Genomic DNA, 20,453 nt, shown 5'->3' on the forward strand with positions numbered 1-20,453 from the left:
GCCTGTGCGTCCGGAGCCTGTGCTCCACATCGGGAGAGGCCACAACAGTGAGAGGCCCGCGTACAGCAAAAAAAAAAAAAAAAAGGAGACCAAATTTTTAGTCCTAGTCTCACTACAAACTCACTATTAGGGAATCCATGAAGTCCTAACTTCAGAATACATCTAATCTGGAAAACTCAAAGCCCCTTAATATCTGGTTATTGCATACTCGCCTGAGACTTAAAATCTGCTCAGTGGTCTATGTGGTGTGGCAGAAAAAGAGCTTTACAGGAATGATGGAATTCATTGTTTGGGGGTAACATGTTGTGCTAGCGTCAGCCGAGCTGTCTTAACTTCATCAATGCAACGTGTCTCCAGATTGATCCAAAGAGATAGGGGCTGGAAGATGCCTGGAAGGCAGGAGCATGTTCAATCCTTTGACATCCTGCAGGTGGTTGCTACCCTGCAGAATGGCATATTCTGTGTCCCAGGCATGGTTATAAGCAGTGGATCCTGGCACAAGACTGACTTCCTTGTGCAGGAAAAGAGGCTTTTCTTTATCATCCAGGTACCATGATTTAATGATCATGAATGATGATTTCCTCATTGGTAGAGAGGCATTTGTTCCACTGGTTCCTTTCATGGGTCCTCTGATGGTCCTAGATTATTTTAGTCTTCTCTCCATTTGGAGTCAACTAATGCAAAGTCTCATCTTCACCTGAGAACAGAGCTGCCTTTGCTCTTCTAGATCTACCCTTCATCTCCCCAAAGCATACATGTTACCATTTGTGGAGGTGATGACGGTAATAATGGATGGTGTTTCTTTCCCACAAGGTTGTGGTACATTCACCTGGGCCTTTAGCATATTAAACTGACCCCATAGCTACAGAAATCAAGTTTTGACCTAATATGCCCCAGTGTTAACTATTTCTGTTCAGGGCCTCTAATAATATGATTATAACCCCCTAGTATTGCACAAAGGGCCACCCTAGGTGCTAGAGTTTTTATAATGTGTAAACCAAGGTCTATGTCCTAGAGAATTTACATTCTTACCAGTGATAGAGGACACAGGGGTTAAATACAACCATTTATCTAAGTGTTAAATGAGTAGCAGAGGTCAGCATGGGCTGAGACAGTTTTCATAACAGATACATGATTGATACAGGCCTTGAAAGAAAGGAAAGGCCTAGATAACAAAAAAGGTCATAGAGGCCTTCCAAGCAGCCAAAATGGTATGTTCAGAGGCTCAGAGATACGAATGTGCTTAGTCTTTCTGACATTCTGTAAGTTAACCAGTTTAGACCAAATGGAGTATTGATGGAAAGGAAATCTGAGAGGGCTTATTTGATACAGATTCAGTGAACTAACATACCCAAGCTAAAGAGTTTAGAGCCAGGGGAAATCCATTAAAGCATCTTCTCTAAGCATATTCTGAAGTTAATAAATGTGCCGGTAGAAAGATGGGGGAGTGGAGGATGGTTCTGTAATCCAGTAAGTTTGGACAATGCTGGGGTCTTCAACACCTTTAATATCCTTATGGACATTATGAGTTTGTAAGAGAGACATATAGTATTCTGTGTTTCCTGTATTTGTTTGACCAACGAACTTTTTTTGAGGTTCATCTTGAGGTTCTAGTGTTCTATAAAACTCACTTTGAGATACACCAGCTGGAAAGATTTTGAAGGGCAGGAGTAGATGACAGGGCAAAACACTACACTGTTATGATTAATTTAGTACTGTTATGAAGTACTAATAGTACTACTATTTTTTTCTGTCTTCAAGTACAGAAAAAAAAAAAAAAAGATATCACTGATGGAACCAAAGGGAAGGATAGAGATCAGAAGTAGAGAGGATAAACTCCAAGACAGGAGGAGAATGTAGAAAAAGGTAAAGATATATCTTGAGGAAACAAAATGATAAAACTTCAGAGATATTGGAGAAGGAGATAAGAGCCAGTGAGCTTACCACACTGGATGCTCTAGATCCTCTTACTAATGTAGGAGGCAAGGTCATCAACTGAAAAAGAGAATGAAGAATGAGACTTGATAAAGTAAAACATATGAAGAAAAACTCCTGTAGCCTTGTACTCAGAAACAGCACTGAACAGGAGTAAGGGTACAGATGGCAAATGCAGGGTTTCGTACTGAGAGTGGGAGGGGATGGTGAGTGGTGATATGGATTCATAACTGAATAACATAGGAAGAGGCCCTGTACATAGAAGGCCAGGGGAGCAAGGAAATCTGGAGAGTTGCAGAGAATAGTGTTGAAATGGTTGATCATGGGGTAAGGTCAGACTGGACAAAGACATCCGGTGAAGCCAGCAGGAGCCTACTAAATGACCAGGTGAAAAGAGTAGGTTCTTTAGTCATTAAGGAAAGGGAATTCTCAAGCTATGGTTAGAACACTTGAGGTCAAATGTGAGGCCTCAAAAGAGTAATTTGGAATGAGAATGAGGGCTAAGAAGTAGCTGAAAAAGATGATGATAAAGGTCTGTTGAAAAAAATGGTAATGGGTTTTAGGTTGACATATTAATGAAAGTAGGGAGGGAAAACATAAATCAAGCATAGAAGGTTTCGGAAAAGTTTAAAAAAAGATTGAAGAAGGCATTAGTGGACCATGATGGAGAATCTAATACCATAAGCCTATGACGTGGACCTCAAATAAACTGCAGTGGAATGAAGGCAGGAGATCAGTTGTTTAGTGATCACAGCTTGGTGTAGGTTAAGCCCCAAAGCATTGTGGTTAAAACCTGGCCCTAGAGCCCTGCTTTGTTACCCTCTAGCTTCGTGATCTATGGTTAAAAAAAAACACTTCACCTTTCCCAAACATCAGCTTCCTCATCTATAAAATCAGAATATAATTCCCGTCTCTGAAGAGTGAGTGTAAGAGATAAAGTTAAATAATGTATAAAAAGTGCCAAGCACAAGACTTGCTGCACAGTAAGCATTTAATATGGGTAGCCAGGTTACTGTGGAGGTGATGAAATCAGGAAGAGGGAAGTGATTTTCACTTTGGAGACAGTAACAATGTGTTCTTCTGGCTAATGCCATTTTGATGTTTCTCCATTTAGCCACAAATGTAATGATTAGTCCAGAAAACATACTCAGTGAGAGGGGCAAAGTATAGATAACTCTGATATAACACCAAATAACATGCTGCACCCTAAATTGTTCTCATGTTGGAATCCTCATTACGGAGGTTAGTGACCAAATCACCAGGTCCTGCGGCAGCCTTTTTGGACGGGAGGATTCCAGTATCAAATGACTTAGAGAAGGGGTTTCCATCACCAGGTATTCATTAAAACCAGAAAAAGTATCATCATATGTATAAACACCTATATATGTGTATATATGCATATGTATGTGTGTATGTATATATCTATATCTATATATCTATCTCTCACCTGGTCCCAAAGATCTCTTATTTTAAAAACAAAAATCGACTGTACCTGACAACACTAAGGCTCCTGGGATGTGCAACTCTTATTAACAGAGGTGATGAATTGTCAAAGAGGAATCAAGATCCCTGTAGAGAAAATTAACATAGATTTAAAGGGACAAACTGTGAGTGGGACCTTCTATTGTCAGGGCTATCCCAGGGGTCCTCGGGCCAGCAGAGGTACTTCTTCTGGACATGGGTATTAACTAGTGGTTAATTAAGGAGCTAAAAACTTTTTAAGTAAAACATTTCTTGTAGCATCAAAAAGCTGAAGATGGGGTTCCTGATTAGTTTTTCTGGCCATGATTGGCTCCTTATTATTAAATGGTTTTCTCATCAGTTTCCAGGGAGGTGGGTTTGGTAATATAGACTTGGGAATTCGTTTCAGGTAATTAGTTAAAAAGTTAAAAGTCAAACAGATTTCTTTAACAGGTTTAGTGGTTTAACAGGTTGATGAGCTACTTAATTCCCACATCTTTCTTCTCAGGGGACTATTAGAGTTTTAAAGGACTTTTAAAATCATAAAATTCACCTCCTTTTCTTACAGATGAAAAAGCTGAGCCACCTAGTGGTTAAATGACTCATCCAAGGTCATGCAGCTAGTTCTATGATTTTGCTCTTTCTTTCCTTACTCTTACTTCTTTTTAATGCTCTCCTTTTCTCTTTCTCCAACATTCTCTGCACTCACAACCATCTCTCTGTTGATTATTTCTTGCATTTATCCTTGCTTTACGAAATTTCCTGTGCCTCAAATTATGAGCTAGTGGGTCTTTGCCAATTAGTAACCCCTCACCACTAATTCATCACTACATTTGGGGCGAAGAAAGGAGGGAAGTGGAACAATTTTAAATTTACTGTGATCTTTGAGACAGCTTTCTCTACACCTGGGAATCGCTGTTAGACAATTAAGGTTAGTAAAGCTCATTGAATTTCTCAGAGGAAAGGTGTTATTTGAATTATTACCAGATACTATTGTTAAAAATAACAATAATGTAAAAAAATAGGAACTTCATATGTTAGAGACATTATCATTTTAATTTCCAGTTGTGGGATCTAAAAATGATTTTTTTTCACGATGTGCTCTGTGCCAGAAACTCCTTGAATTATGTCTAATGCCCAATGACCTGACAAACTGGCCCAGAATCAGAAGTCAGGCATGCCATGTGAGCTGTTAGCCAAGTTTTCAGCTTGAACTGCTGCTTTGAAAACAGCCCTCAGTAGGAAGGTGAGTGTCAGACATAGGACCTGCGGTACCAGATCAGTGTCATCAGCATCACCTGGGAGCTTGTTAGAAATGTAGAATCACAGACTCCATCCCCAGGCATGCAGAAATCTTGGGTGATTCATTTGTTCATTAGAGTTTGAGAAAACCAGTACAAGGCATCCTCATCTTCAAATAGAAAGGAGCTAAGAAGGAGTTATACTTATTGATAGTTTCTGAAAGAGTTCCTTCACCTGAGGTCTGTACTCCCAGTTCTTTCAGTGACTCTGAACCATTATGGAAATAACATAAACCTGTTTCTTGTGCTGAAATCACAGCGGGAACTAGAAATGTGTCCATGCTGTGTTGGAGCAGTTGTTGTGTAGTAAAAAAAAAAAAAAAAAAAAAAAAGCACAGATTTAGAGTCAGAAAGATCTGGGTTTGAATTCTGGCCTCACTACCCACAGCTTTCTAATCTTGGAGTGGTTCATTAAGCACTCTGAGTCTCACTTTTCTACATCTGTAAAACGGGTATACTAACACCTACAGCACGACATTGCTGTGAGGATTAAATAAGAATGAACTTACACATAAAAATTCCTCATGCAGTCCCTGACAACATTTAGACATCTAACAAATTATTGTTATTATTATCTTTTTTGTAAGCCTTTGTCAGAGAAGCCCCATCTGTCATTTTAGAATGATTTGGTATGATTTCCAAAGAAGGGGAATGGCCATACTGAAATGAGATCTCCGCAGAAAGTTCCTCGCAGCAATCTGTGGCAGTGTGTTACATAACAACTCTGCTCTCTAAGGGCTTCCGAGACAGATCTGCAGAGCTGTCAACAATACAGCAGTCTGGAATGGAAATGACCCACTGTCTCTTCTGCCTCTGGCACCATTCAGAACCTTGCCAGCTGGGCTCCCAGGGCAGATTCTTTATTACAGTGATGATGTAAGTGGAAGAGAGAATAGCTGGATTTCCAGATTCTGGGGAAAATGTATGACCCCAGCAGGGTTTTACCTTTTGACTTAAAAACTGAGTATGGATATGGACGCCATTGAAAAAGGATAAATATAAAACCTCATAAAGTCATTTTCACTGAGTCTTTTTTAGAGTATAACTACTCTTTAAGTAATGAAATATGACACACCATGCAATAGTTCTAATTAGAACCCTCGGGTGTGTGCTAAGGCAAGAGGGAAATAAGAAGAAGGAGAGAGGTGACAGTTTGCCCAAAAGTGAAAGGAAAATCATAGCAAGAGGATGTGGAGCTGAGAAAGAGGAGTGTGATTAAAGGACAGAAAGATTCTGTCTCCATTTAATTATAAAATGCACAATTTAAATCAAATGTTAGACATACTTAAAATGTACACTTATGTAATTACACAATGGGTGTGTATGCTTCCAGGTGATTTTCCACTGCAATGTACTAGACATATTGACCAGTGATTTCCTTTATCATTTTAATGTAGTAGCCAAGGGAAGAAAAGAGAAGGAAGCTCTGTCTGGTGAAGGGTTGATAACTGTCCAGCCATGTAATGGTTTAGTAAGAACTATGAGGAACTCTTGGGCTTCCCTGGTGGCGCAGTGGTTGAGAGTCCGCCTGCTGATGCGGGGGACACGGGTTTGAGCCCTGGTCTGGGAAGATCCCACATGCCGTGGAGCAACTGGGCCCGTGAGCCACAACTACTGAGCCTGCGTGTCTGGAGCCTGTGCTCCAGAGACAAGAGAGGCAACAAGAGAGGCCTGCGCACGGTGATGAAGAGTGGCCCCCCGCTTGCCGCCACTGGAGAAAGCCCTCGCACAGAAACGAAGACCCAACACAGTCAAAAATAAATAAATAATTAATTAATTAACAAAAAATGAATATCTGCTTATTAAAAAAAAAAAAAAGGAACTATGAGGAACTCTTGAGCCGAATTTGCTGTTTACGTGGGTGTTACTATTTAAAGGATTTCTCAATGCATAGCATGGCTCCACCATACTGGCCAAAGAGAATATAATGACCAGTACCACATTTCTCCTCTGGTGAGTAACAGTGAGTAGGTGCTCACCTGGGGGAGACAGGTGAAGTCTTGTAGGGCCGGAGGCTAGCATGTAAGAGCTGAGCTTTTCTGGACAAGGAAAATCTACTGAGATCCCCTGGAAAAGTCTGTTTTCCTCACCTAGGTAAATACTGTTATCCCCACAACGTGTTTTGTTGGGCTTTACATCTTCAGGAGAAAGAAAATGATTCTGTTTGAGAATGAGGATAGAGAGGAGATTAAACAATTAATGTTTCGTCTACCACAAGAGAAGAACAAGGGATGAAAATTAGAACAGACCTGGGAGCAGTCATCTATCCTTTTCTACGAGTAGATTGGTGATATAATGAAAGGAAAATAAGTAAAAATTTAAACATGCCTATAGGATAAATACTGGGCAAAGCGAGGTGGAAAAAGATTTATTGGTGTGGCATAATAGCAAGATTGTCAATAGCCTATTTTTCTATAAGATGAATTTAACCATAGAATTACCACAGCATGTTCTCACCAAGAACTTCAGCTGAACCCACTGCTTTTCCAAAGTGTGAGAAATTTCTTCATTCTGCTTTTTCAACCTGAGTTGAATCACCCCAGTGGTATTTGCAGTATTGTCACAATTGTTTCTGCTGGTAATGCTAAAAAGGTTTGCTTCCTTGTTCTTTAAATCCACCCTCATTTTTTAAACATCAGTTAACTATTAAAGGACATTTATTAGTTTGATTTATTGAAGTGAATAAGTGAAACAATGTTTTTCTTTTTGTGGAACCCAGTGTATCCTTGCAGGCTATGCACCCAACCCCTCACTCTCTCTGGTCTGGTCACTGCTGATGGTCTGCTGGGTCTATTGGTGCCAAGCAACACCGGTAGATATTCAGAGATTTGTAACCTTTTCTATCAATTGTCGTTGCTCAGCTGCTATAAGGATGTGGCCTTGAGCAAGTCAGTTCCCTTGATCTCCTCATCTGAAAAAAGAGGGTTTGGAGTAGATGGAGCTTTAAGGTCTTTCCAGTTCAATCTCAGCTTCCATGACTCTAAGCAAGCATCTTTATTGCTTTTATTTTCTTTAATAAACTTTTTATTTTAGAACCTTTTTAACTTTTTACTTTATATTGGAGTATAGTTTATTAACAATGTTGTGAAAGTTTCGGGTGTACAGGAAAGTGATTCAGTTATACATATATATGTATCTATTCTTTTTCAAATTCTTTTCCCATTTAAGTTGTTACATAACATTGAGCAGAGTTCCCTGTGCTGTACAGTAGGTCCTTGTTGGTTATCTATTTTAAATATAGCAGTGTGTACATGTCAATCCCAAACTCCCTAACTATCCCTCCCCCGCAACCCTTCTCCCCTGGTAACCATAATTTAGTTCTCTAAGTCTGTTTTGTAAATAAGTTTATTTGTATCATTTCTTTTTAGATTCCACAAACAAGCGATATCATATATTTCTCTTTGTCTGACTTACTTCACTCAGTATGACAATCTCTAGGTCCATCCATGTTGCTGCAAATGACATTATTTCATTCCTTTTAATGGCTGAGTAGTATTCCATTGTATATATGTACCACATCTTCTTTATCCATTCCTCTGTTGATGGATATTTAGGTTGCTTCCATGCCTTGGCTATTGTAAACAGTATTGCAATGAACTGTATCCTTTTGGACCATGTTTTTCTCTAGATATATGCCCAGGAGTGGGATTGCTATATCATATGGTAGCTCTATTTGTAGTTTTTTAAGGAACCTCCATACTGTTCTCTATAGTGGCTGTACCAATTTACATTCCCACCAACAGTGTAGGAAGGTTCCCTTCGCTCCACACCCTCTCCAGAATTTATTGTTTGTGTATTTTTTTTTTTTTTTTGCGGTATGCGGGCCTCTCACTGTTGTGGCCTCTCCCGTTGCGGAGCACAGGCTCCGGACGCGCAGGCCTAGCAGCCATGGCTCGCGGGCCTAGCCGCTCCGCGGCATGTGGGAACTTCCCGGACCAGGGCACGAACCTGCATCTCCTGCATCGGCAGGTGGATTCTCAACCACTGCGCCACCAGGGAAGCCCTGTTTGTGTATTTTTTGATGATAGTCATTTTGACTGGTGCGAGGTTATATCTCATTGTAGTTTTGATTTGCATTGCTCTAATAATTAGTGATGTTGAACATCTTTTCAGGTGCCTCTGGGCCATCTGTATGTCTCCTTTGAAGAAATGTCTGTTTAGGTCTTCTGCCCATTTTTTGACTGGGTTGTTTGTTTTGATGATATTAAGCCTCATGAGCTGTTTGTAAATTTGGGGTACTAATCCCTTGTCAGTCACATCATTTGCAAATATTTTCTCCCAATCTGCGGGTTGTGTTTTCATTTTGTTTATGGAAAGACCTTAAAGCTCATCTACCCCAACCCCTCATTTTTCATGGGGGTTTCCTTTGCTGTGCAAAAGCTTTTGAGTTTAATTAGGTCCCATTTGTTTATTTTTGTTTTTATTTCCATTACTGTGGGAGATGGATCAGAAAAAGATATTGCTGCAATTTATGTCAGAGAATGTTCTGCCTATGTTTTCCTCTAAGAGTTTTATAGTATCCAGTCTCACATGTAGGTCTTTAATCTGTTTTGAGCTTATTTTTGTGTATGTTATTAAAGAATGTTCTAATTTCACTTTTTTACATGTAGCTGTCCAGTTTTCCCAGCACCATATATTGAAGAGACTATCTTTCCCCTATTGTACAGTCTTGCCTCCTTTATCATAGATTAATTGACCATAGTGGGTTTATTTCTGGGCTTTCTATCCTGTTCTATTGACATATATTTCTATTTTTATGCCATTACCATACTGTTTTGATGACTATAGCTTTGTAGTATAGTCTGAAGTCAGGGAACCTGATTCCTCCAGCTCCATTTTCCTTTCTCAAAATTACTTTGGCTATTTGGGGTCTGAATCAGCAAACATCAGCTGAGCACTAACCTGTGTGCAAGGCATTGCACACTATGGGTATAAAGTAAAAAGTACCCAAAGTAAAAATGGCCTCTGCCTTCAAGAAGCTTAAGGGGGGGGAGACAAATTGCACAAATAATTATTAGAGTCCATAAAACGTGAGAAGGGAGTGGTGCTAAAAGTGCTTAAGGATTTGAGAAGGGCACTTTCCTTTGGAAGATGTCTCATAAGCGAGATGGTGTTTGGATGACTCCTAAAGAAGCTCTATGTAGACATTGGGAAAGGGGAGGAAAGACCATGACCATGGTGGGAACAAGTGGGACTTCTGCAGTGTAGAATGCACTGTAGAAAAAAATAGTAAGGAATTAGATTGGGGGGGGGGCCTTCCCTGGTGGCGCAGTGGTTGAGAGTCCACCTGCCATTGAGGCGGACGCGGGTTCATGCCCCGGCCCGGGAAGATCCCACATGCGGCGGAGTGGCTGGGCCCGTGAGCCATGGCCGCTGAGCCTGCGCGTCTGGAGCCTATGCTCCGCAACAGGAGAGGCCAAAACAGTGAGAGGGCCACGTACCGCAAAAAAAAGAAATTAGATTGGGGCTATATTGTAGGAGCGTAGTATGCCAAGCTGAGAAGTTTGCATTTAATCCAGTAAGCAAAGAGCAAAGGAGTAATGTATTTAGAATGGTACTTTAGAACAGTAAATGTAGTGTTGTTGTGAAGGATGGACTAGAGGTAAAGAGGATCTGAGGGAAGGGAAGCCGGAGGCACTCACAGAAATCCAGGCAACAGGTGATAAAAGAATAAATAGGTGTTGGGATAAAAAGTGAGTATTGATTCACAGCCTGAGTAAAAACCACTGGAGTTGGCAGCTGATTGGATATGGGAAATGAAAGAAAAGGAGGAAGTAAAGAAGACTCCTCAATTGTAGGCACAAGTAACTGGACAAAGATGGTACCAGTAGCAGGAAATGGGAAGGCTGGAGAAGGAGCATATTTTGAGGGAAAGGCAATGAATTCTGCTGGACACTTTCTGAATTAGAAGTGCCTGTGCAGTGTATGATGGAGATGTGAGCTTCTCAAAGTTAGAGGCCCCATCTTATTCATCTTTTCTGGGTGCCTAATAGAGTCTATGTAAACAATGAATGAATGAACAAACAAGCAAATGAATCAACGAACCGATAACCAGCGGTTATTTAGAATGCAGGTCTGGAGCTCTGTAGACAAGCAAGAACTAAAGATAGCCATGTGGGTGTTCTCTATGGAGAAGTGACTGTTAAGGCCATGGAGGGTGGCTGTGTAGGCAAAGCTTGAGTAGAGAGAGAATCTTGAGGCCTTTCTGCATTTAGGAAACAGGAGAGAGAGGGCAGGCCAGTGAAAGAGGCAGAAGAGAACTGAGAGCAGGAAGTAAGGATGATGCAGCGTCCCAATAAGAAGGGAGGAGAGTTACCAGAATAAAGTGGTCATCGGGGCACAGTGTGGCCAAAGGGGACAGTCCTGGGAAAAGACCTCTGGGCCTGAGGCTCTGAGACAGACAAGGGTCCATTCTGTAGCCCCTGAGGCTGAACTCCTCGGGGTTACAGGATATGGCAGAAAACAGAGGCTGTAGTGAAGGGTGGAGAGAAGGCAAGAGCTCAGAAATATAGCCAGGTCAGTGGGCGTTTTTAAGATAGGCAAGAATCTCAGAGCAGCAATGAGAGAGAGTTGCGGTGGAATGAACACTGGAAGAAGAGTCTGCTGTGGCCAGGACTCTCCTACCCTCACCCTCCACCTCAACTCCAACTCAGGATCACACTGTCAGCTCCACACTGGCGGGTGCTGTTGACAGCTTCACACCAGACAGGCAGTCAGGTGGAAACACTGAAAACGGGGCCTGGACAACACCTTCTCCATCTCCCTCCCCTAACTCACCGTTCTCTGGTGCAAAGTGCAGGACCCGACTCTCAACCAAGTCCCACGGTTCTGGCTCTATGGAATGAGTGATCACCATCACCTCTTCATTTAACAGCCTTATCTTTGTTTGTTCCTTGTCTGATCCAGATGCAGCCGCTCTCTGCTCCCTGCCCCAATGAACATCTGCACTAGGCCCAAGCCTTGGAGTGATTTACCTGAAGAGTGACACCATTTATTTGAAAACTACTGTGAGTACATTATGCCTCCAATGAAAGGCTTCTTAGTTCACTTCGTTTAATTTTTTTAAAAAGCTCACACAATTGTAAAAGCAGATGAAATTTTAGATGCCTTCATCTCTTGGATGCAGACTCAGTCCTGAAGTGCCTGCATTGGTTCTCCGCTTCCGGCCTGCAGTGCGCACCCTAGGTAGCATCACGCCTGTCTCGCTGGGTGGCTGTGCTGAGCTGCATCTGAGCGCACCTTGCAGGGACCAGTGCTGTTCTGCTTGGTCATCTGCACCTCTGCCTGAAGCGGTGGCAGCTCCAGCCCTATCTGTTTGCTTCTCATCACCCTTCTTTGCCACTCTGTTGAATCTCACTGCAGCTTGTCATTTCACGCCACCCTGGACACATCCGTAAGCCAGCTTTCCGTGCCTGTGTCCACCTGTGATGTAGCTGCATCTGTGTCCCGTGCTGTGGTCTCCCTGTTACTCAAGGGGGCCAACACCCACCCTTGCAGCTGCAGGCTTCTTCAGCCACATCTCTAAACCATTGCGCCCAGGTCAGCTCTGCCCTCTGGATGCATAGCTCTGAGTACTTGATTTAGTTCCCTCCACCTCAGACATTTATGTAGGAGAAGTACAACCCTTGCAAGTCAAGTTGCAGAAATAAGTTGGGGTAGGAGCTATGATGCCTACAGAAAAATACTGATGAAAGAGTGACATCAAGTATTCATTGATCATGGCTAGAAGTAACAGATGAATATATGCTCTCTTTTACTAGAAAAGCCAGAAATTTAAATTATTTAGAGGCTATGCATGCAAATTAATTATACATTTTAGAACAAAAACTCATTCTGGTTGTTATATTTACACATTTTCCTATATGGTGTGAAGCAGGTAACGGGATGGTGTTTTACAGACATCTCTGTTACTGGAAAATGCCAAACCTGGGAGACTAACACTTCTCTCAGGCTTCAGGTAGGATTTTTCACATTCATATTTTCTGCGTCTTTAGCTATTCTGGAATAAATCACACCCAAAGGGATGAAGTCAGAGTTTTGTGTTGTTTTATTTTGCATTGCATTTTACCTTTAATGCTGTCAGTCACCTGAATTGTAATTGGTGGTGACGGATATGAAGGCAATAGGCAGGCCTGCCTGGCCAGGTTGGAGGTGGGAATCATCAGACTGATCTACAGTACCAATGCGCTCGAGGGACTGGGGACTAAAGGCATGACAGAAGGTCAAAAATAGAGTGTCCTCATTCCATACCCATGCAAGGAACTTGCTTGTGGAAGCACCTTCATTCTTCCTAAGTTCAAGCAAAAGTGCGTTAGAGGGCTTCCCTGGTGGCGCAGTGGTTGGGAGTCCGCCTGCCGATGAAGGGGACACGGGTTCGTGCCCCGGTCCGGGAAGATCCCACATGCCGCGGAGTGGCTGGGCCCGTGAGCCATGGCCGCTGAGCCTGCGCGTCCGGAGCCTGTGCTCCGCAACAGGAGAGGCCACAGCAGTGAGAGGCCCGCGTACCAAAAAAAAAAAAAGAAAAAAAAAAAAAAGAATGCGTTAGAAATCCCCACATCTGGAGAGTTTTCTGAGTTTTTCTTCATCACAGAGTAACTATTGCCAGTGCAGGTATCACAGGCACACCGGGATGCAGCCTGGTTCCAAAGTTTCAGCCTGGTTTATCCTTTGGGAGGAAGAGAGTCTTTGCCACTCCTGCCTTCCTATACCTCAGAGAACCCATAACCAGACGTAGAAATCAGGAGCTAAGATTTCCTAAAAATCTCCAGGAAGCCCACAAGGGAGACGGGCCATTTGTGCCATCGGACATATTTCCCCTATGCAGAATGCCAGTGCCTGCATTCACGTTTTGCAGGTCCTAGAGAATGGACAAATTGGGTTCTAATCCTTGCAGCCTTTGCTTTTCAGAAACTCAGCTTCCTCATATGTAAAAGAGAAATAATAAAACTTACAGAGACTTGATAGGTGCAAAACCTTCATTCAGTAAGGTGAATATGGTATAAAAATGTGGACTAACTACAAATATATCCCTCCCTATGGATTCACAATACCTGGGTGAAGTCTCAAGGCCTGGAGGTGGGTAAGGAGTGAATGAGTGTTAGATTTTAAAGCCTACCCACTCCCACACCACCTGCATGACTGGGCTCAGCAACCTGCCTGCTTACCTGGATTGTTGCAGTGACTAAATGAGATAATGTATATGCGGCGTCTGGCACAGCAGACATGAGTATACTTACTCAGCCAACTAAAAGTTACTGGGCATTTAATATGTGCCAGGCACTGTTCTAGGCACTAGGGGTGTGGCACCGAACAGAACAAACCAAAAATCCTTGTTCCCGCGTAGCTTATGTTCAGTTTTCTTCCCCCATAAATTACAAATAGACAAAACAGGTAAATGGGCACTAAGAGAGAACTGATTTCATTTGATTTGCTGTGTCTTTCCTTCCAGAAAGTATAATTGGGAAGAAAAGGGTCAAGGAAATGGAGAGGGGGAAAATAGGTATGCTTATTCATCTCCCCCTCACCCCTGACACACACACACACACACACACACACAACCCCAGAACAGTCTCTGCCCTGATACATGGCCCAGGAGACCAACCTCTCTGGACCACGTTACCTAGGCTGCCTTCTCCTCTGGCTTCCCTTTGAATTTAGGCAATAGGAGGCATCAGCAGGAGACATGAGAGTGGGAGGAGAGTGGGGTCAGGGTATTATGAGTCCAGCCCCTTCCCTACTCCAGTTCTGACTAGACTTAGGGAACTCCACACCTTTCCTCGCTCCTTTGGTTTAGCAGTTTAAAGCTGAGATTAAACAACCTTGCACTATTGCTAGTCCCCGGTGTATCACCATCCCTTGAGGATCCCTTAACCTCCTCTGTACCCCAGTAGAGAGTCCTTTCATTAAACTCTTTTCAGTTAAAACCTCTGAGTGTGCCATCTGTTTCTTGCCAAGATCCTGACTGATACAGTGAGGGAGAAATATACCGAAAAACATTATAAATCAACCTTGCCAAGAAGGTTGAAAAATCGAGAGAATAAAATATTTTAATCATGAAAACATCTTAAATGGATCTGAGAACATTAGACCAAGCGGTGAAAGGATAAACTGTAAGGAGACGTGTTGAGATAGAGTGCCAAAGGTTGGTTTCAATGAATAGACCATAGTGCTCAGGTTGATGGGCCTCTCTAGGCCAAGTGTAGCTTGCTTGACCCTCAACTTCAAGAAGAGCTAATCGTGTAGTAGCAGCAGTGACAAACATGTGAACAGAAAGAAGGTGTCAGGGGGTTGATACGGTAAAATCAAAGTGTTGAAGAAGAGTTTGCTTATCCTAACATTCTTTCAGCCTTTGCTGCAATTACAATCCATTTGCCCCTGCCCAAATCTAGATATTAAAAAAGATAAAGGAAGTGCCTCCTTCTAGGTGAAATGATGAAAACCGCCGAACTGATGCTGTCTGTGAAAGAGCTGCCCTCATGGGGCACTGACCGTGTGCCAGCGCTATGCCAATCACTTGACAGGAAGTGTCTCATTTAATCCTCACATCAGCCCTAGAAGGTATTATTAGTTCCATTTTACAGATGACGAAACTGAGGCCCAGAGAAGCAGTGGAATCTGCCTAGGGTGCGCAGCTACTGATGGTAGAGCTCAGTTCTACTACCAACCCCCACTCGGGTGGTTTGTTACCACCTCCCCTTTTCCCCTCTTCCCAAATACTCTACTAAGCCTCTTCCATGTATTATTGGGAAGGAGAGCAAAGAAATAGTTACCAGGCCAAAATGATTGGGGTGGGGGAAGGAGTTGATGAGCAAGGTCATGGGTCAAAATTGTCATGATCCAGTGACTTGAGTATTTATCAAAAAGAGGTTCTGACTAATTATTTTCCATCCAACCAGGCTGATAAGTGGAAGGCATGTTAATGTGCAGGAGGGGCTGGGAGCGCAGCGAAAAGAGAAAATTGGGAGAGGGGGACAGAAGAGAACACTCTTCCCTCAGCAGCCACCGGAGACTGATGAGAGCTCACACAGATAAAATATTTATTTTCCATATGTTGCCGAAAGCATTGCCATCACTGTATGTGTGCAATATGTGCAAAGAAGTGTGAAATCTATACATCAAATCCCACCGACCTAGTTAATTTCCGTGCGTTTAACATGCTTAATACCTACCATCTCCTCAGTATGTTTTCGTGTATATTTCTTGACACATAAAATACGGTCTTAGTAAGGAAAGAGCCAGCATCATCCACAGCCTTACTCACTGCTATGTTTCAGCCCAAAACTTGTTGCCAGGGCCAGCACAATGAGAGTTAAAAACCAGTAGGTCCTGCTGGCTAACTCAGCCTCCCGTCACCTTAAATCGCCTTCCCAGTTCTTAAAGCAGCCTTCTTCTCATAACAGAAATGTCTGTAGTGGGGAGATGAAAATGTTTTTGTTCTCTTTGGACAATTGGGAGATAGTCAGAATATCAGATCTGACCGTTGAAACGCAGGTGCCTGCGGCCACACTTTTTTTGAATGCAGAGCTCCACCCGTGCGGCGGGAGGAAGTGCACAGTGATTGGTCTGTTTCTCTGCGGAAGTGTTCGCGTACACCCAGTTTTGCTTTGCATGTATTTACGAAACATCTGCCCTTTTCTTGTTCTTAAATCCTTCCCCCTCACCAGCCCCCTTTCTCCTTTCTCCCATTTTCTTTCTTTGTTGTCGTTGGCTCGCCTAATTTTTCACTGGAGCTTTCATTTTCCGGTTGAGGGGCGACTTCATCAGAGTGTATAATTTTAACATTGAGGGAGGGAGAGAGAGAGAGAGGGAGAGAGAGAGAGAGGGAGAGGGAGAGAGAGAGGGAGGGAGAGAGAGAGAGAGAGAGAAAAGAAAGAAAGAGGCTAAGCGTCCGGCCAGAGCTTGGCAAGCCAACCTTTGGCATGGTGACCAGAAGGAAGGTTCTGGTGTGGTGGGGAGTTTGCCTGACATGCTGCCTGGAGTCCGCCGGTGTGCTGCTGCCCTCTACAGGCTCCAGGGAATAGTGCACAGCCACCGAGGCTTGGAGAGACTTGCCCTCAGATGTGCTGTGCTTATGTAATTCTTTTACACAGCCAAAGAAGGTATTTTCAATTAATTACTACAGGACTTGCTTTTTCCTCCTTAATAAAATATGAACTGCAAAAATAACTTCAAAATAAAATAAAAGGGTCAAAATAACTGCACTTGTGCATGTCTAGGTGTAGATTGCTGCTACGTTTTAGTGTTTCTCAGCTCTGGAAAAAGGAGTTCAAGAGAACTATTAGAGAGTGAGATGGAAAATGAATTGTTTCTAAGGACAATGAGTGTCTCTCTGTTATCTGTGCAGTTGGGAAATGTCCCAGTGGTCTAAGGACAAGTAAAGTGATGTTAGGCAAATGAAGGGCTGAGCCCAAAGGTTGAGTTTTCAGTATTTTCTGTTTGTAGAAGTGGTTTCAGTGCCTCTGTGCTCTGAGTGTTCTCCAGAGGTGACCCTTGAGACAACAAACAGGAGAATATGGTGCAAGATGTCAGTTAGAAAGCAGGATCAAATCTAGGGAAGGAAGCAAGGCCATTGATATAAAGAACAATACAACTTTTGCAAAGTTAAAAATAAAAGAGTACTGTTGGTGGGTTGACCACGTACTCATGTTTGAAAGAGGGCTTCCTTAATTTCCTGAAGCACACATCTGAAACTAGCCTAGGCCTTGTTTATGAGTATCAGAAATAATTTTTTTTTTTTCTGTTAAGTGATGTCTGTCAGTGTTTCATCCCGATATTTAAATGATTCATGAGGACCAGCCTAGCTTCAGCGGGCAAAGTGGTCCTACTCTTATCAAATGCACTTCATGGATTCAAAGGAAAAGCAGCCAGTCAAGGTAGATTTCCCTGCTGCATAAAGAATAGGAAACTTAATTGGGATTCAGACTATAACTATTCTCAAAATATACTTTAATTTCAACTCAATTTCATTCCATCAACACACCTATATTGAATGACAGCTTTGTCTAAGCAACTCTACTTAACGGTATACACTAGACGGCAAATCTGGGAGGGCAGAAACCAGGCTTGTTTTATTTCATAGCCCATGCTGGCACATCATAAGCGCGTAATAAGTATTTGTGAAATGAATACATGAATAAATGAATAGTGGGAGGGAAGGAAGAAGGAACGAATGGGTGAACACAAGGAATTCAAAAATAGCTATGACATTTTTTTCACCCTCAGAGAGTTTACAGTCTCATAGACATGGAATTCACCTTGACTGTCAGCCTAACGTGGTCATCTCAGATTTAGTGAATCAAAGCTGTGAAAGTAGAGAAGTCAAGGAGGATGGGAGTCAGAAAGTAAACAACAGTCTAAATAAGAGGTGTTATGGTGATAGCAATGGAAATATAGATGTGCAAAATATGAAGGAAGCACAATTGTCAGGACTTGACAAACTGGCTTTAAGGCAGAGGAAGGTGTGTGACCCTGAGGTTTCCAACCCGGTGACAAACCTGGTGACAGACAGCAGTGATAGAAATAGGGACCGTAGAGGAAGCGTTGGTTTCCATGGTAAAAAATGAGTTGGGCTTTGTAAACTTTGATCTCAGGTACTTCCCTATACTGAAAACCAGAAACAAGCTCCTTGAAGGTCCATGTAGACCCTCAAAATGTGGGGGTTTGTTCCTTAGTCACCCATTCAACAAAGAGTGGGTAAAGGAATCCAATTTGTTGCTTTTGTACTGGCTTCCTCCATCCTGAAAAACATGTCTGAAAGCTCTCCTTCTATTTTCATCTTTACCATGCCATCTCTGCCTCCTGCCCTCTGGAAAAGCAGATTTGATTTCACAACCTGTTGGACCAGAAACACAGCGTGCTAATCATAACACCATATTCTGCGAGGGCAGACTTAACTACCCAGTACAACAAATTTCAATACAAAATATTCTGTATAACAAGTCCATTGCCATGCTTAGAGAAACAAGGGAAACATGGGAACAGACCTACTTACAACAAATTCTGTACCACACATATTCTCCTACCAAAAAAATAAAAGAAAATACTTTTTCTTCACCATACACATGATGATAAAAAAGGCCCAGAACCAAGAAAATTGGGGGGATGTTCAGGGTATGACAAGTAATCCAACTGGGTTTAACTAGGGCCTAGGGTGTATGCAGCATAAGCTAAATATTTATTCATTTACATCAGTTGCATGGTTCTAGGGAGAGGAGCTGACTGATGGCTGAGCTCTTTTACTTCTTATTCCTGGTCCCAAACAACAATTAGTGACAATTACTTTCTAATTCCCTTCACCCATCTCTTTTCAAACACACAGTCCCAAACACACAATCACACTCCTGTACTCCAGGATCATGCACTAAATCAAAAAACAAAGGGATTCTTAAGCTTCATGTGGGTAAAGAGTTGGAATAGAGGATCTCTGTGTGACACCTTCCTTTTTTACCTACTGGAGTCTAAGCTCTTCTTTTCACTTCTCATTTACTGCTTTAACAAATCCTTTCATCACTACCCCTCTCATCTGTACAACCTGCAAATTTAGATCGTGATTTGAAATTATGTGTTGATCTAAAATAAAATCTAATAACAGCAAGAAAGTTGACTGTTACATAATGTGTTCCATGAATAGAAACTGAAAACCGGAAGGAACCTTTAAGGCCTTCTAATCCAAGCCCTTTATTTTACAGATGAGGAAACTGAAGCCCAGAGAGGTGAAGTGAGGTGCCCAAGGCCACACAGCAAGTTAGAGGCACAGCTAGTACCATAGCTCAAGTCTCCAGACTCCCAGTCCAGTGCTCCTCCCATTACTCCACGGGTCCTGTCTCTAAGCTTCCTGACAAATGCTAGAACGGTAAAACCTCCACTAGTATTTTTCCAGACCATGTTAAAACTCTTAAGGGGGGAAAAAAGGATGCTTTCTTGGATAATGTCAGCCATACGTAGCTCAAGCTGTCTAAAGTTCTGGGACGGGGTCTTTTTATGCAGCCAACAGAGTCCAAATGTGGTGCTGTTTGCTTGGCCCATATGCTTTCGTGTGTTCCCAGTTAGGCCATTACTGGAGGGAAAAAAACAAGAATCAGCTTGTTTTAAAACAAGGGACATACTGGACTCCCTCCCATCCCCCCTCAGAAAAAAAAAAATCAAGTTATCTTTAACAGATTCTAAAAATGCCTTTTCCCAAATATGCAGTCAGTTCCTTCAAAGGGCCCTTTGTTTATTTTCAGGAAGAAACCCAAGACAGCTGAAAACCAGAAGGCATCTGAGGAGAATGAGATTACTCAGCCGGGTGGATCCAGCGCCAAGCCGGGCCTTCCCTGCCTGAACTTTGAAGCTGTTTTGTCTCCAGGCCCAGCCCTCATCCACTCAACACATTCACTGACAAACTCTCACGCTCACACCGGGTCATCTGATTGTGAGTACACCACTTACACCACTAAGGTGATGGTGTCTTCGCGGTGCTGGGAGCAGGCTTCTCCCCCGGGTTGGGGCTTTTTTGCCTTCAGAGCAAGCTGTTTCCGTTTGGTCTTCTAAAGTAGCCAAAAGTAACTTGCCACCATTTTGAGTCAGCCAACATCTATATTTTCAAAGCTAGAGTGTATTTCGAAAGCAGGTGACCAGCCATTTGGCCTCAAAAGGCTGATTAATTACATCCATCACATTCTCTTTCATAACATTGACTCAAAAACAGAAGCCGTGTTGCTGTTTTCTAATTATTCTTTTGTCCCCATGATCTGAGAAATGGTACTTCCACCATGA

The 20,453-nt window shown here is 42.5% G+C and overlaps 1 protein-coding gene across 50 annotated transcripts in view; it reads left to right on the forward strand.

The window, feature by feature from the left end:
• The window catches only part of ZBTB20 (zinc finger and BTB domain containing 20), an 802,591-nt gene that overhangs the window by 742,215 nt on the left and 39,923 nt on the right, over window positions 1–20,453 (forward strand). For 25 of the 50 annotated variants that reach the window (XM_067034564.1, XM_059065106.2, XM_067034567.1 and 22 more), the window contains 3 exons: window positions 11,604–11,704; window positions 19,385–19,548; window positions 19,922–20,109. In XM_067034564.1, coding sequence (XP_066890665.1) covers window positions 19,538–19,548; window positions 19,922–20,109 — 199 coding nt within the window. In that variant the 5' untranslated portion in view covers window positions 11,604–11,704; window positions 19,385–19,537. The remainder of the gene's footprint in view (window positions 1–11,603; window positions 11,705–19,384; window positions 19,549–19,921; window positions 20,110–20,453) is intronic. The other 25 variants (XM_067034586.1, XM_067034587.1, XM_067034591.1 and 22 more) reach the window with 1 other exon arrangement.

The sequence above is a fragment of the Kogia breviceps genome, chromosome 5, assembly GCF_026419965.1.
Source record: "Kogia breviceps isolate mKogBre1 chromosome 5, mKogBre1 haplotype 1, whole genome shotgun sequence".
NCBI lineage: Eukaryota > Metazoa > Chordata > Mammalia > Artiodactyla > Physeteridae > Kogia > Kogia breviceps.